We start from the raw sequence: 18,202 nt of genomic DNA on the forward strand, positions 1-18,202 counted from the left end.
GAGTCTTTGTCTGTCACATGGTGATGATATTAATCATGGTGTGTGCCTTATGTAGTTTTGTGACGGATCAAATGAGTTGATATACACAGAGTGCTTAGAACACTGTTATTAAACACATAGTAAGCACTTATAAATAATAGCTACTATTTTTATTGCTAAAGAGAGGATTGTACTGACAAATTTTTTGCTTCCCTATTCAGATAGAGTCTGAAATCTCAGTGACCCCCGCCTGCAAGCCTCCCCATTTTTCTCCATCAGTCCATTCTCCTCCATGATTTCCCTGCCTTATCTCTTGACCCTACAAGGGAAATTATTACCTCTAGAAGGCTTTAGGCAGTCCCTTATGGATGTTGTGAACCAAAGGTTTACACCTTCCTTATGAATCAGGAACCCTGCAAACTGCAGCCTGTAGGGCACATCTGGCCTATTGCCTTTTTTGCATGTGCTCCTGAGCTAGGAATTGGTTTTCAATGGCTGAAAAAAAATCAAAAGAAGAGGAATATTTTGTGAAATTGTGAAAATTATATGAAATTCAAATTTCAGTGTCCATAAGTACAATTTTATTGGAACATAACCATGCCAATTAATTTCTGTGTTGCCTGTAGCCACTTTCATGTCACAGGGGCAGAATTGAATAGCTTGCAACTGAGACCTAATGGCTTACAAATCCTAAAATATTCATTATCAAGTCTTTTCCAGAAAAAATTTGCCCACCCCTACAGTAAATACTACCATTCAATGCTTTACATTTTCCTGTATTTTTTGATAGAAAATTCTAGGCCATAACTTGTCATTCAGTTTTTACTCTCCCAGTTTTTCTTTGCAGAATGATAGTTTCTCTTCTTAAACTTATCCTGTATAATGATGCGAATCATTAATTTGGAGCTTGCTTGGGCACTCCTATCTTAATTATGAAGAATAGCTTTAAGATATCAGAATACTTTTACCTGTAATTGTATTGTATACCATGTGTACTGTTACTGGCAGAGAATGGTTTTTCCTTTCATAGAATCTTAGAGTTGGAAGGGACTTCAAGGTCATCTAGTTGTGTTCAATGACATTATAGATGAAGAAAGGGAAGACCCAAGAAGTGACATAAGTGACCCTCTGTCACAGGGCCAGGCCAACAAAGAATCAGGACTAGTGTGCATTTCTCGGTCTGATTCTCCCTCTTTTATGTCTTACCAGTCCCATATCCCCTAAACCAATTGTCAAGGTCAGCTTTGTATTGACACTGAAGGCCTTGCAGACACAGGCCCACCCTAAGGGTTTGTGTCAGCAGAATACTCATCCTTAGGGTTTGCTTGTCTTTGCCTCTTCTCTGGAGAAGTCTTTGAGAGGCTTTGGTAAAGAAGTATAAAATAAAAGGATGAGAATATTATCACTATTGGACTCATTTCATCACTTCTTTGAACTCTGGCACAATACCTTGTTGGGCTCAGAGCAGTGTCCACAGGCAAAAGAAATAGACAGAAAACAGAAAAAAAAATTACATTCAGGTACTTATTAATAATTGGCCCAAACGTTTCACTCTTTTGATTCTTCAGTTATTTTTACCTTCATCCTGGGTGACCTGTTAACTTCCAGGTGTCAGGTATAATGAGGTCCTACCTGAACTCTACAAGGAGAAATTGAATTAGAAAGAACTGGGCTGGTTATTTTCAAATATTATAAAGGGAACGAAATGTGAAATGAGGTATTTACAGTATGAAAATGACCTCTATATAAATTTAGAAGAAATAAGACTCTCTGGTTGTTTTTACTTCTTGAGGTAGTCTCCTACAACCATAATTTGAATCACCTAAGAAATGTAAATATTCTGTGTTACCACTGGGAGGACTGTTAATATTTTGGCTTTGAAGATCAGTTTGATGTGATCTTCTTGATAAGCAAATATTATTCATTTCCCCCTTTCTCTCACCTTACTCCCATTCTCCCATTTGTTGGTTTTAAACCTATACCTTTCCCTTACTTTGATTTTCTGGTTTCTTTCCACCATTTGTTTCTTTACTCTTCATTCCCCTTCAAATTTTGAAGCTCAATTTGGTTTTCTAAATATACACACGATTCCTGCCTTCTGTAATTTACCCCCAACAACTATGAATCATCCATTTTTTAAAAATTTCAGTTCATCCACTGGTTACCATTTATTTTGCTTCCTTACTATGTAAAACAACCCAAGAGCCATTCCCCCTGAGGGTTTTTTAAAACCTCAATTCACCTGATGTAAATCTGTTGTATCTAAACTCCGCTTCATACCCTCAGTCACCTAATATCATACTGGCATTTTGAGGGTAACCTCTAGCATATCAGGCTTGCCCTGGAGTTAGAAGTTTGACACTATTAGGCAAGAACCTTCAAAACCGGTAATAGGAAGACGAATATAGTCTAGAGTTAGGCCTTCTGCACAGAAGACAAGAGTACTAGACCGGGTTGCCAAAAACCTGGATCTCTTACTAATTTATCCTTAATGAATTCTCTCTTCTCCTCTAGCTTTGTATCCTCATCTGAACAATGAGGAGGTTGAACTAGACAGTCTGAGTTTCTAAATGTAGGAGTGGGCCAAGGAAAGGGAACTGAAGACATTGTCTAGTGTGGGGTGTTGTGAAGGTAAAAATATACTAAATGGAAGGTCGTAGAGGAAGAAGATAAGGCCTAAATTTGGTATACTTGGGGTTTCATCACCTCATATTCCTTAACGGATTGGATAAGAATATGTGAGGTAAAGCAGCTCTCAAGAGAACATGGTTTGACTCTCCTTTTAAAGTGAAGGGAATCAGGTACAAGTGCCCATTCTCCTGTTGCTTGTGGTAACTATTGGCTCACTTGCCTGTGGATCGCAGGCAGGGCCTCCTCAAAAGACTTTCTTCTCAAGTTCCGTGTTTATGATAAATGTCCTTGTGAGTATTCTGTGAGAGAGCAGTTTTTATTTTGATGCAAAAAGTATTTTTCTTGACCTTTCTTCATGTGGGTGAAACAGACCTTTGAGGAAGCTGATAAGAATGGTGACGGCTTACTGAATATTGAAGAGATACATCAACTGATGCACAAACTAAATGTCAATCTTCCCCGAAGAAAAGTCAGACAAATGTTTCAGGTACGTTTTCACAGTTGGGTTGGCCTTGTGTAAAATACGCATTGGAAGTTACTGTTGTACTTGGATATTTCAAAGGCGGTTTTGTTTTGTTGAAAGTTGATACTACCTGCTCCGTATTGTTGCATTTTTCTTTGATGAAAAGAGGTGTTTTGTTTTGGGAAGGAAAAAAAAAAAACCTTCCTAAACTTAACAATTTCACTTCCTAGGATGCTTTTTTTATTGTTGCTGTTTTCAGAGAGTAATTATAAGCACTTTACCTGGCACTTAGATAATGGAGTAAACCTGATCAAGGCCCTTTGAGGGAGTGATAACATCTCATGTGCCTACCTCACAGAGCTCTTGTGAGGATCAGAATCAAGACTAGATAGCATGAGAAAACAGCACTTACTGAAGCCCTCAAGAGGCTCTGTTTCATTTCAGAGGAGTTTAAGATTTAGAATCCATGATGCTTAGAAGTGCTGTATCACTCCTACTGTTTAGGGAACTCTCCAGAAGTTCATTCAACTGTCTGTTCGTATTAAATGAGATGCTCTTTCCCTGTTGGTCAGTCCTTGAGGAAAATCCTTGGGCCAAAACTTACTCTGTGGCCCCCAGCTGGGACTGTACCTAGTCCTCCATCGAAGGTGCAGAAGTGAGCTCTGTTGAGTGAGTGCAAAGACAATGTTAGATTACTAGTGATTGCTAATATCCTAATTTCAAAAGTGCTCTTATTTGGAGAGAAGTCATATGCACGATCCATGTTTTGCAATAATTTTCTATTCTAAGTGATTAGGTGACATTTTGTGCGTGCAAAAATAAGCAGAGGGTGTGATATTTTCTGATGGTTAATGTTTTGTGCTGCTTTTGTTTTCTAACCATTTGTTCTTAGAGGCAGTAAGGGCAGAAATAATGTGAGGGATGAGTTGCAATGATGAATGGAAGGTGGAGGCTGGTTCCATTCTGTGACCTCTTACTGTGGTCCTGTCCTTGGGAAGCTCTTGGCTGGACATGGTTTGCAATGAGGGGGACTTGGTCACATTGCACTGGAGAACAACAGAAGAGACAGGAAAGAAGGGGAAGGCATATGCTGTAGAAAGAACCCCAGAGATGGAGTGAGGGGCTTTGGAGGGGAAATGTATTGTCACAAATAGAGTGAACTGTCGGGGCGCCTGGGTGGCTCAGTCGTTAAGCGTCTGCCTTCGGCTCAGGTCATGATCCCGGGGTCCTGGGATCGAGTCCCACATTGGGCTCCCTGCTCTGCGGGAAGCCTGCTTCTCCCTCTCCCACTCCCCCCTGCTTGTGTTCCCTCTCTCGCTGTGTCGCTCTGTGTCAAATAAATAAATAAAATCTTTAAAAAAAAAAACACAACAAAAAAAACCCAAATAGAGTGAACTGTCTTTCAACTATATGGAAGGGTTTGCCACATTCCTGGCACTGCCTGTGATATCTTACTTTTGTCCTGTTGTGAGCCCCACACTCCCAGCTATTCCTTTCCACAGAAAATGCTCATGGTACTGAAGAGGTAGCTTCTGATCAAATTAGACGGGCCAAGCTTAAAGAGGAAAGGCAAAGCCTGTACCTACAAAAATAATGATGTGGGGGTACTTTTTGGAAGTTAGATAAGGGAGTAACATAAGATACTGATCTATTTTTATTTATGCCTTTTTCCCCTTCAGACACCTTTTATTTCTCATGCACTAAGCATTTTGCAGGGCAAACCAGGAAATGTTTATGTTAAATGTCTTATGCGTTCAAAGTGAATCCTTCAGATAAATTTTAAGAAAACATTAGGGGTCTCTTTTTGTGACCTTAGGTTTAAAGACTTATCAAGCCAGAAGTGTAGGATAAGGAGTAGGACCTGCTGGAGAACATTTCCACTGCAGGCTTTGTACCTAGCAGGGTTGTGGGAGTGATAGGGCCAAAGGTCTTGGTATTATTTCAAGAACATTCTTCTTCTGGCTAATCGCTGGTGTAGACATTGAAGCCTGCCTAGAATTTTCTTTGCTTTTTTGTTGCAGAGCAAGATTCAACTAAAATTTTTTTCAAAGTAATCTTTTACGTTATGGATAGCTACTTTTAAAGTCTCTAGATGCTATTGTTTACATGTTGGAGTTTTACTGTTGTTAATTGTTTAGGCATTTATAAGGAAGTCTTGAAAAAGTTACTTCTCTGTATCTAGGGTAGATACTTTGAAACAAAGTTATGGCAGAAATTTGAATATTAGACCCAGTTTCTTAAGACGCAGTGACTTTACAAACAAGCATCTCACACACCAAAAATGTGGATATTCTATAGGCCATTCTCCTTCTACCTTTAAAAGGACAGAAGGCAATCAGCTCCACAATGAAACTGTGTGTTATTTAAATATTGGTTAAAGTGTGTGCTCATAATTATCCCAAGGTTAGCAAAGTTTTTAAAAATATATTTTTCATGAGCACACTGACTTTCAAAGCTATGTTTAAAACCCTGTAGCAGGGCACCTGGGTGGCTCAGTCGTTGAGCGTCTGCCTTCGGCTTGGGTCGTGGTCTCAGGGTTCTGGAATCAAGCCCCGCATCGGGCTCCCTGCTCCATGGGGAGCCTGCTTCTCCCTCTCCCACTCCCCCTGCTTGTGTTCCCTCTCTCTGTGTCTCTCTCTGTCAAATAAATAAATAAAATCTTTAAAAAAAAAAAAACAAAAAAAAACCCCTGTAGCAGCTGAATATATACATTCCAAAACCTGTGCAGTTCAAGATGCTATTCATTCCCTGTCAGTTTGGGTTCAGTTATAACTGTGTTCACATAAAATGAAGATCATGTAAATGGATTAGCTGCTCATTACATATTCCCAACAATTTTAGGGTTTTCTGACAAATTCAGCCAATCAGAAGGAAGATACATGTTGAATGATTCTTGCTCAATATTACTAGAAACAAATAATTTCAACTAGAAATCAGTCCAGGTGGATTTTTCAGACTTCTGTGGAGGGAAAACAAGCAGGAGCAATAAACTACCTATGCCAAATTAAGAGAGATTCTGTTATATATAAAAATTATATTTGAATTACATATAGTTCAGAACCTGGTTAGAGACTAGTATTTTCATAATGTGTTAAGTATTTTTTCTCTTTTGCTCATGATTTGTCTTGTCCATCATTTCTTTTTCTTTTTCCCTTTTTTTAAAGATTTTATTTATTTATTTGAGAGAGAGAGAATGAGCATGAGATGGGGGAGGGTCAGAGGGAGAAGATTCCCGCCGAACAGGGAGCCCGATGCGGGACTCGATCCCAGGACCCTGGGATCATGACCTGAGCCGAAGGCAGACGCTTAACGACTGAGCCACCCAGGCGCCCTTTCTCTAGCTTTTTGAGTTGAATTATTATCTGTTTTCAGTCTACCTTGCTTTCTAATAAATTGAAAACTTCATTTCCTTCTAATTACTGCTTTAACTCATCACAAAAATTTTAATATGTAGTGCAAGTGTTCACTTCTATGTCTCATTTCCTATTTAGAAATGTATTATGTTGTCTTCAGACTTTTTTTTTTAAGCTTTTTTTGTTGGTTTATAAATTTACTGTGATTAGAAAAATTGGTTTTTATAAGGTTGATTCTTTATAACATGAAACGTTTTTTGTGGCCTAATAAATAGTTAAATTGACCCACGTGTGCTTGAAAAGAATGTTTACCATTTGTGAAATGTGTTCTAGCCTTTTTATAGAAAATATTATTTCCCAGTACTGAATTTCCTATTTCAAATTCTCACACTGCCTTGGTTTTTCTCTGACTTTCAGGAAGCTGATACAGATGAGAATCAGGGAACTCTGACATTTGAAGAATTCTGTGTTTTTTACAAAATGATGTCACTGAGACGGGACCTTTATTTGTTGCTCTTGAGCTACAGTGACAAGAAAGATCACCTAACTGTGGAAGAACTGGCTCAGTTTTTGAAGGTGGAGCAAAAGGTATCATTGGACTGTTGGATTGAATGTTTACTTAAAAGTACCTAAGAATATACAGGTTTCTTCTGGTGTTGGATATAGGTACACTTTATTTTTAGGATAGAGGGGTAAATATTCACAATTCCACAAAAAGTCTTATGAGTTATTTATAACATGTTTCTAGCAGCTTTTATGAGGGAGTGATAAATTGAACACTCACATAATTTTTTAACTTAAATATGTTGACTATGGGTAAGCACATTTTTCCACAAAGTAATGGATATTAACTCATGTGTTTCATTTTAGATATAATGGCTATGTTTTCTTTATACTAATAATATAGGTAGGTATTTGTTAACTATGATGTAATTCTTAACTAGCAATATAGTAATTCATTGATAATTCTGATAGGAAATTGACATTGGATCATATCAGAAGACTAAGTAAATTAAGTCCTGATTAGCAAAGAGAACCCCTAAATGTATTTCAAATAAGAACTTTTTTTTAAAAAGATTTTATTTATTTATTTGAGAGAGAGAATGAGAGAGAGAGAGGGAACATGAGAGGGGGGAGGGTCAGAGGGAGAAGCAGACTCCCCCCTGAGTGTGGAGCCCGATGCAGGACTCGATCCTGGGACTCCGGGATCATGACCTGAGCCGAAGGCAGTCGCTTAACCAACTGAGCCACCCAGGCACCCTGAAATAAGAACTTTTAATTTTAATACTATGTAGTCTGAACTGTGGTCAACAAGGCTAGTCTTCTCATATTTTTTTTTTAATATCGCCTGAAACTCTTTCTTACTGATGTAGAATAAATGAATTTTTTTTGTTTTTTTTTAGCTTTATTGAGTTACATATGACTAAAATTGTATGTGTTTAAGGTGTACAATGTGAGGTTTTGATATAATGTGTACATTGTAAAATGATTACTACAATCAAGGTAACTAGCATATCCATCACCTCACATACTTATGATTTTTGTGTGTGTGTGGTGAGAACACTTAAGATCAACTCTTAGCAAATTTCAAGTATATAATCTAGTATTATGAACTATGGTCACCATGCTGTACATTAGATTGCCAGAACTTATTCATCTTGCATAATTAAACCTTTGCACTCTTTGACCAACTTTCTCCCCTTCCCCCTCCAGGCCATGGCAACCAACCAGCATCTACTCTGCTTTTATGATTTTGACTTTTTAATTTTTTAGGATTTTGGTTATTTATTTGAGAGAGAGTGCACAAGCAGGGGGGAGGGGCAGAGGGAAAGAGAGAAGCAATCTCCCCGCTGAGCAGGGAGCCTGATGGGGCTTGATCCCAGGACCCTGAGATCATGACCTGACCCTAAAGCAGACGCTTAACTGACTGAGCCGCCCAGGTGCCCCTATGATTTTGATTTTTTTAGATTCCACTTTATCAGTGAGATCATTTGTCTTTCTTTGTCATTTCATGTAGCATAATTTCCCCTGGCTTTTAAAGATGTCACAAATGGCAGGAATGATTTAATCAATCGTGCCTACATAATGGGACCTCTACCAAAGACCCTGCACCATGAGGTTTGGAGAGCTTCTGGTTTGGTGAAGCTACACGGATGTACTGGAAAGGGGAAGGGGTGTACTGTGAGAGGGCATGGAAGCTCTGAATACATTCCTACATACTTGCCCCGTGCATTTCTTCATTTGGCTGTTCATGAGTTGTATACTTTGTAGTAAACCAGTCCTAGTAAATAAAGCACTTTTCTGAGTTCTGTGAGTCATTCTAGTGAATTACGGGAACCGACAGGCTTTCTCCTTGACTAAACTCTTGACAGGCTCTTCTGAGTCCTTTTTTGACTAGGCCCTGTCATTGGGCCTTGTCTTCAAGCGTCCAGCTGTAGCAAGAATCCTGCTAAGTCTCTTTAACCAAAACCTGCATCTTTGATACCTGATCACCTCAATATCTGATAAAAATCCTTATCTTTCACCATCTCCTAAGTGATATCTGATCACTTTTTTTCCTTCAGCAAGAACCCTGTTAGGTAGGTTTAGCCAGAAATACCTCTTACCCCTAATGTTTCCTCCACTGACCCTGACCCAGCTCCTTGGGTATAAATCTCCCTTGTCCACCCTGTATTTGGAACTGAACCAGTACTATATACTGAGTTCTCTTTTCCCCTATTGTAATAGTTACTGATTAAAATCTGTTTTTATTGCTTTAAATACTGTCCCGTTCTGTTTTTTCTTTTTTTCTTTTAAAGATTTATTTATTTGAGAGAGAGAGAGTGTACGTGTGTGCGCAAGTGGGTGGAGGGGCAGAGGGAGAGAATCTTCAAGCACACTCCCTGCTGAGCTTGGAGCCTGACAGCGGGACTGGATCTTAGGACCCAGGAGATCCTGACCTGAGCCGAAACCAAGAGTCAGATGCTCAACAGACTGAGCCACCCAGGTGTCCCATGGTCTGTTTTTTCTTTGATAGATCCCCCAGATTTGTAGTAGGCCAAGCAGAAATGCGTGTATCCTGAACACCTCATTTGCGGCTAGAATCTGAGGTGGAGCAGTCTATGGGATTGAACACTTAACCTGTGGGGTCTAATGCTAAATCCACATAGTTAGTGTCAGAACTAAATTGCATTGTTGGGCACTCAGTGTTGGAGAATTGAAAACTTGGTTGGTGTCAGAAAAAGATACACTACATTTGGTAATGATTTACTTTATCCCATTCCACAGTCACATACATTTTAGGAATAACAGATTCAGATTTAATAAATTTTGGTGTTGCTTTCTTAAGGATTAAGTGTTAGCAAAATGTTTCTATCAAAATCTGTTATTTTAATTAGTTTGCTAATTTGGCAAAGGCAGAGATTCTCCATTAACAAAGTTAACTATAACACAGGTAGAACATGGGAATGAAGTGACAGAAGAATTTTTTTCCCTATGCCCTACCACATACATCTCTTCCCTGTTTTCTGCCTTTATAACTACTTTTGTACTCTCACCTGGACAACTCTTTTAATACAGTAGAAAGAACATTAGACTGGGAGCCCAGAAGACCTACATTCCATACCCTACAGGCTTTATTGGTTGGAGAATCTTGGGCAGGTCATTCATTATTGTTTCTGAGCTTTTGTTTCCTAATCTATAAAAGGGAGCTGATATCTACCTTTCCAATCTCACAGTGTCAAATTGAACATTGTAATGATGAATGTGAAGGCCCTTTGACACAGATATTCAGAAGCACAGCAGTGTAACAGATTAAAATTACAATATTTAAAACCACTGACTTCAAATTCATTTGGACAAGTGGAATTAACCCAGTCCACTTGAATAACAATAGTGAACGTCACTTGCTAAGGGACATGTGTTTCTTCCCTCCTTTTGGTTATATTGACATTCAACCAGTAAATTTTTGTTAGGGGAAACAGAAGCCAGTACTCTATGACATCTGCCCCTGGCTGACGATTACCTGCATCTGGTTTAATTTTCTAAATTAGCTTGAAGCTACCTGTGGGCATAATCTGAAAGATATTTTATGTTTTTATTTTTTGTTTTTTTTAAAGATTGTATTTATTTACTTGACAGAGAGAGTGAGCGAGCACTAGCAGGGGGAGCAGCAGAGGGAGAGGGAGAAGCAGGCTCCCCACTGAGCAGGGAGCCAGATGCGATGTGGGGCTTGATCCCAGGGTCCTGGGATCAAGCCCCACATCGGGCTCCCTGCTCGGCGGGAAGCCTGCTTCTCCCTCTCCCACTCCCTCTGCTTGTGTTCCCTCTCTCGCTGTGTCTCTCTCTGTCAAATAAATAAATAAAATCTTTAAAAAAAAAATCATACATCAAGATACAGAAGCCATAAAGGAAAATATTAATGTCTTGAAACTTTTAAGTTTCTGTGTAGTCCAATTTATCAAACACCATAAAATTAATGTCTAGCACAAACTAGGAAAATACTTGTAACATACAAAGGGAGAAACAGTGAAATTCCTTAATATGGAAAGTGCTGTCATAGACTACTGAGGAAAAAAATGAATACCCAATAGACACATGGGCAAAACATTTGAAACATAAAAAATTTCATAAAAAATCAATAAGCCTATTGAAAAGTTCACCCTTCATTAGGAATTCAAATATATGAAATAAATGAAAAGACCATTTTTCACCCGCTAAATTAGTAAAGGTTAAAAAAATACTATCAGACATGGTGTCTGTTTCTTACATTTCCAGTGAAGTTGTGGAACGGTATAAGTTTAATTATCAAATTAATTTGGGACAGTTTAATTATCAAATTTTATATAACTTATAAACCTTTGACCAATCTGTTTTACTTCTAGTAGTTCATTCTGAGGAAATAATTGTGTTCATAAAAAAAAAAAGATGTGAAGTTATGCATTTCAGCATTCTTTAAAGTAGAGAAAAATTGGGCACAATCTAAATATGCAGCAAGAGAGTCATTAGTTAAGAGTTTTGTGGGATTTTGAGTTTTAAAACGGGATTTTCAAAATGGAACAAATTGGAGGCAATTTGACGACTCATATGGCAGTAATTCATTCATTTTTGATGGCATAAGATTGGTGTATACACCAGAGTATTCAACTTTTACAGATTTACTCAGTTGTGAAATGAAATATCACTGCTGGTCACATATGTTGTCAAAGATGATGTGAAATCAAATATTGGCCCACGGGTCAGATTTTTATTTCACTGAAGCTCTCTGAAACCTGAATTCATACCTTTGACAGGTCCGACTGCTGTTTGATTAGGTCTTTCATTTTTTTTTTTTTTTAAGATTTTATTTATTTATTTGACAGAGAGAGACACCGCGAGAGAGGGAACACAAGCAGGGGGAGTGGGAGAGGGAGAAGCAGGCTTCCCGCCGAGCAGGGAGCCCGATGCGGGGCTTGATCCCAGGACCCTGGGATCATGACCTGAGCCGAAGGCAGACGCTTAACGACTGAGCCACCCAGGCGCCCCGGTCTTTCATTTTTAAGACCTGGATGTGCTAGGGGAAAATTCTCTGTCTTTTATATCCATGAAGAAGTGCCAGTTAAGAAGAAACCAGCTGGCTGACATTTCTCTTCCATTGCTTCCTTGCAACCACAAATAAAGATCACCGACATCCACGAGTGTGTGATTCCAAAGTACTAGGTCAGGTTGAGGTTTTTTGGTTTCATTTTTTCCCCCTGTGTTTGCCAAAAAGCAATCTATGTCTCCTCCAGATCTACTATCCATTTGCTGGCACTGGGGCGGAATGTGTTTTGTGTTCAGTGATTTTTCAGAGTTTTGGTTCGGGAGCGATAATTGGGTTTCATTCCCCCATCCCCCTGACAGCCTTTCTTAACAAGCCTCTACTTTCTTTCTATCCTTTTGTTTCTTGTGGCTCGAGGAGAGAGGAAGTGAAGGCAGGACAACTGAAGCATCCTTGCAGTCTGAGAAACCACCTAGCTGTTTACTGAGTGCAAAGGCTACACCTCCATGGATAAATCAAAAGCAGATTTCTCTTCGTGCAGATTTCACTTTCATCTGAAATATGCATATGGGTGGTTAATTCCAGGGAAATTTTCAGAGCTTTACTGATCTCATGCTAGAGGGCCTTCTTATTGTTACTTGTTTATCTGACATAGATCTATACATTATCTCACTATGGTGCTTCTAACCGTTATCCCCTTTGTGTCTTTATTCTTTCTGCTAAAATAGTCCCTTGATTCTTTTGACCCAGTTACCAGCGTCCCTGTGCCATCTCCCTTCATTATCTTTCACTGAATCCAGAATGATGTGGTGAGAGTCATGGTCATTCTAACCTTCTCTCTCTATAAGAAATAATTATAAACATTTCTTCATTTATAACTACCCCTTTTGGTGCCAGTGTACCTATATCTTTTTTTTTTTTTTTTTAAAGCATTTTCCTCATCATAAAAGCATTCCTTTAAGAGTCCTTCCTGAGTTTCTGTTTCATTTACTTAATTATTCACAGTTAATGCAATTGAGAGAGTTTTCAGAGTAATTGTATCTTGTAATATTTTTGCTGCCTTGAATATAGTTCCCAAATGACATTTTCTGTGAAGTAGTCATACATTCAAATGCTTTGAAATGTGTGGCTGAATATTAGGATGAGTTAGAGGTAGCCAGTTTGGGGAGCTAAATTGTTTCTTATTCAGCTGAAAACTGAAGGACCATTCATTTAGAGATGCTCCTCCACTCCCTTCTGAAGTTACCCCAAGATACAGGAAAGAGACTTTTTTCTTCTGCGTAAGACTACAAGGACAAAGAGAACAGGGGAAGAGACAGGAACAACAAGATCTTGAAATTTGTCTGATCTAAAGGAGACCCCAGAGCACTGAAATTCAAGCCCACAGAGCAAGAAACATGAAGCAACTTCATTCATTCAGCGGAATCCCAGAAAAGCTCAAGAATCAAAGTTACATGATGCCCTTGAAAATAGGAGATGAGGAGGGGTGACAAACACAAGCATTGGTTGGAAGTGGTGTTCTAGATCCTCTCTCCTACCTCTTGCAGCAGGGTAACTGTCCCTCCTCCAACCTGGCATAACAGTGGAAGTCAGAACCGGAGAAGGATGGCCCGGAAGGGTCTAGCTTGAGGCATCCTAGGCCCCCCTGAGTACTGGACGTGTGGTCTGTGAAGATGGCTGCAGGAATTCCCCCATTCCTGTATGTGTGCCCCTTGTCAATATGACTTTCCTTCTCCTCCCATCAAGCAGTAGTCTCTCCTTTCCTGCCCCTTGAATCTGGGCTGGCTTTGGGATTTGGTTTGACTAATAGATTGTGGTAGAAATGATGAACAAGGAGCCTCTGGAAGCCCTGATGGTTCCACTCCTGCCCTGTTGGAACTGTGTGACTACCACATGAGGAAACCGGGCTGGTGTTTTTGAGGATGAGAGACTCCTCAGAGAAAGAGGCCCAGGACCAACAGCCGGCACCCACCGCAGGCATGTGAGTGAGGCCGAACTGTAGTCAGGCGACCGGGTGCCTATAGTCACTTGAACAACGCCTAGATGAAAACAGCAAAATAACTGTCCAGCCAAACCCAATCCCACTTGCCATCCTGCACAAATGTGATTTAAAAACAAACAAACAAATGTGGTTGTTGTTTTAAGCTTCTAAGTTTTGGGTGGCTTGTTTCAGAGAAATAGGTAATGAGTTCAAGGACAAAGTGAACATCTGTGCATTGAAGTGGGAGAACCATAACCCTCTTCTAATAATCTGCTCCTATGTTTATATAGGGGAAATTACAGGTAGGAAATAGGAGAATATGACAAGCCATAGTGGGTTGGATAGTGGCTCCAGAAGATACGTCCCAAGTCCTAACTCCCAATACCTGTGAGTGTGACCTTATTTGGAAATAGGGTTTTTGTAGATGTAATTAAGTTAAGGATGTTGAGATGAGATCATTTTATTTTATTTTTTTTTAGATTTTATTTACTTATTCATGAGAGACAGAGAGAGAGACAGAGGCAGAGCGAGAAGCAGGCTCCACGCGGAGCAGGGAGCCCGATGCGGGACTCGATCCCAAGACCCTGGAATCATGACCTGAGCCGAAGGCAGACGCTTAACTGACTGAGCCACCCAGGCGTCCCAGAGATGAGATCATTTTAAATTCAGGGTGGACCCTAAATCCAATGATGAGTGTTCTTAGAAATGCCAGAAAAGACAACCTAGACACACAGAAGAAGGCCACGGAGGCAGAGACTGAACTTACGAAGCCCCAAGCCAAGGAATGCCAAGGTTTGCCAGCACCCAGCAGACGCAAGGAGAGAGGCATGGAGCAGATTCTCCCTCAGGAGTCTCCAGAGGCAGTCGACCCTGCCGACACCTGGAGTTTGGACTTCTGGTCTCTAGAACTGTGAGAGAATACATTTCTAAGTTTGTGGTAATTTATTAACAGTAGGCCTAGGAAACTAATATACCAACCCCAGAAAAAAAACCCAGACCTGAAGATATTTACATCAGATATCTGATAAAATAGTACAGCCAGGGACTTCTACAGTGAAGCCCACCAGTCAATCAGCTCTGCTCAGGAATTACAGAGCTTCCAACTAATTTATTTTGATTTTAAATACATGTTTAAATAATTTAAAAAATGGGTTTTAAAAAGGCAAGTTTACCACATGTTTGAGGAAATCCTCTACCATAAGATACAGAGACCAAGGTAAAGACAGAGCATCAGGAAACTTGGAGGAAATAGAGGCAGCGCAGGGAAAACGACATTTTTAAAACTGCCATTAATATCAGAGTTTTGCAACACGAGACTGTAGCCATGAAGCCAGAGCAATACGCTCTGGGAAAAGATGGTTCAGAGGAGGAAAAGAGCAGAGAACGAAATTCAATAAATGGCTTGGGAGATAGTGAGAAAATTGCCCATAAAATAGAGCAAACACAAAGAAATGGAAAATAGAAAAGATAAGGAAATTAGGGGGTTGATCCAGAAGGTCCACTCTCTGAATAATCGGAGTTACAGAAAAAGATAAGAAGAAATATAAGGGAGGAAATTATAAAATAAATAATACAAAAAATGATTAGCATGGAAAGTTAGAACTCTCTAGGCTGGCAGGGCCACTGAGTGCCAAGTGCTGTGAATATAAGATCCACAGAGGGGCGCCTGGGTGGCTCAGTCAGCTGAGCATCGGATTCTTGATTTCCCCACGAGGTCATGATCTCAGGGTTGTGAGATTGAGCCCAGGGTGGGCTCCATGCTCAGTGGGGAGACTGCTAAGATTCTCTCTCTCTCTCTCCTCGCCCCTGTACCCCCTGACCCCGCCCCTCTCACTCCCGCACTCTCTCTCTCAAAAAAAAAAAAGATCCACACAGAGACAAATCATAATGAAATTTCACAATGCCCTAAAAGTTTACATAAAGCAAGAGAGAGAGAGAAAAAAAAAAAAGTTGATGCAATTAACAAGCAAAAACAGGTGCTGTCAAAGGACTGGAATCAGTATGGCATCAGACTTCTCAACAGCAACTCTGGAAACCAACAACATAGGAGCAACGATTTCTGACCTCGAATTTTCACCTGGCTAATCTGTCCACCGAGTGTGTGTGCAGAGTAAAACACACATAAGAACACAAAAACACATGCAAGAAATAAATAATTTGCTTTCTGAGCGTTCTCTGAGGAGCGTGAGGGGATGAAATCAGAACAAAAGCTGATTGAAGTGCTGGAATCCCACCAGCCTGGAAGAAGAAGGACCTTTCTAGGGGATAAAGAGTTGGAGTTCATGGGTTATTTGTTGCCTTTGGTAACTGAGAGGCCATTAGAGTCACTAGGAAGAATTTATGAGGGAGACACTAAAATTAACCAAATGGGTAGGCACTGCAGTAATTAACAGATTGGAAAAAATCCTGTAAGAAATACAATCATAGGGCTCCTGGGTGGCTCAGTCATTAAGCGTCTGCCTTCAGCTCAGGTCATGATCCCAGGGTTCTGGGATCGAGCCCCGCATCAGGCTCCCTGCTCAGCGGGAAGCCTGCTTCTCCGTCTCCCACTCCCCCTGCTTGTGTTCCCTCTCTCGCTGGGTCTCTCTCTGTCAGATAAATAAATAAAATCTTAAAAAAAGAAAAAAAAAGAAATACGATTATTATACCATAGACTCAGTATTCAACATTTGCATGATCAGAATAATTCAAAATTGAATAGTAATTTGATAAAAATTAAGATATAGCTATCCTCGGTGGAGGGGTAGAGGGAGAAAGTTTGCAGGCCCAAACTAGCTAAATCTTTAACACCATAAAAAAGTCAAGAGATAATGCTTAAAGTGTATAAAAACAGAAGATAACATCATTAACAGAGTAATTAGGAATATAAAGACTCCTCCCAATGGAAATATCTAGAAGTGTTGACATTACTTTTATTTGGAGAGTGGTTCTCAATATAGAAGGGGGAATTCTGCTTTCAATCATAAGCATCTTAGTTTTGACTTATTTATGAATATATTACTTTGATAAAAATATATTGAAAAGAGTTTAGCAATATTAAAATTCTCTGCAAATTATATTATGATTTTTGTGTTTGGTGTGCTTTGGGAATCATAGCTATAAGAAATATAATTATTTACTTCTGACTGTGTTTTGAAATTGTCACTCAGTGTCAAAGCTTTGCCAGATAACTTATAAGAAGTCTGGGGATAAAAATTTAGGATCAGAATAATAGTATGTTATATAGACATCTATGACTTTGATTTCTACAACGAGTCCATTTGGAGTGGATTGACCTTTAATATGAGGGCCAGTTAGTCTTTTTTGGATGAGATTAAGTATTATAGAAAGCAAGGAAAAGAGAAATGGAGTCCAGCCTGGAATATAATCAAAGAAGTAAACTATAATAACTAACTTGAGAGCTTAAAACATCTCAAGAAGTTAAGATTTAGGAGTTTCAGCTATATTGAAAAAACAGTTTTGAAAGTAAGCATTTCAATTTTTCAGTACAAATAAAAACTCCCAGGTAATAGGTGTAGTGTAAAAGAAAAGGCTTTGGATTTGAAGTCAGAAGGTTGAAATCTGATCCTTGGTCCTGCCTTCTATTGGTTTTGTGACTTTGACATAGTGAACCTTTCCTAGCATAAATTTTCATATTTTAAAATGGGGATTAAAATCCCAAGTTTACAAGACTGTTGTAAGAACTATTTAAGATTTTGTGTGTAAAGGCTCTTTATAAACTTCACAGCACTGACTGCATTATATAAAGGTAAAGCATCATTAGTATATTCAGGTTTTTTAAAGCTCTTTTAGCACCAGTTGCCTGGTATAGAAAGAACAGTCCTCCGTGTTGGAAACAGCAAGTGGCTCAGATACTGATAGCAAACAAAACTTTCAAAAGAGCTGCATGAGAAATAGGAGTAGAGTAGAGAGAAGTTGTGTTCTATTTTACCTTATTAGCTGTGTCACAAAACAAAGGGGAAAGGAACCGTAAAGAGCATTAACCTATGTTGAACCCTCATTCACACAGTAAAATCTCACAATAACTTTTTAAGTAAGGCCTAAAGAATTCAGTTGTGTAAAAATGCAGGATTTTGCTATTGGGAGGTTAATAAATTAGACCAGGAGATGGAGGAAGCGTGGAAGCTGAATGAGTTGTACATTTCCTTTCTCATTATTATGAGATTTTATTGCATGTCACTGAGTTAATCCTTAATACTTGAATTTTGGTAGAAAATGGATTATCTTTCCTTTCTTTCTTTCTTTCTTTCTTTCTTTCTTTCTTTCTTTCTTTCTTTCTTTCTTTCTTTCTTTCTTTC

At 39.2% G+C, this 18,202-nt stretch overlaps 1 protein-coding gene across 2 annotated transcripts in view; it reads left to right on the top strand.

Moving 5' to 3' along the window:
* Positions 1-18,202, top strand: part of PLCH1 (phospholipase C eta 1) — a 173,562-nt gene that overhangs the window by 96,821 nt on the left and 58,539 nt on the right. For both annotated transcript variants that reach the window (XM_021702587.1, XM_021702588.1), the window contains exons 4-5: positions 2,968-3,097; positions 6,844-7,014. In XM_021702587.1, coding sequence (XP_021558262.1) covers positions 2,968-3,097; positions 6,844-7,014 — 301 coding nt within the window. The remainder of the gene's footprint in view (positions 1-2,967; positions 3,098-6,843; positions 7,015-18,202) is intronic.

The sequence above is a fragment of the Neomonachus schauinslandi genome, chromosome 1 (assembly GCF_002201575.2).
Source record: "Neomonachus schauinslandi chromosome 1, ASM220157v2, whole genome shotgun sequence".
Taxonomy (NCBI): domain Eukaryota; kingdom Metazoa; phylum Chordata; class Mammalia; order Carnivora; family Phocidae; genus Neomonachus; species Neomonachus schauinslandi.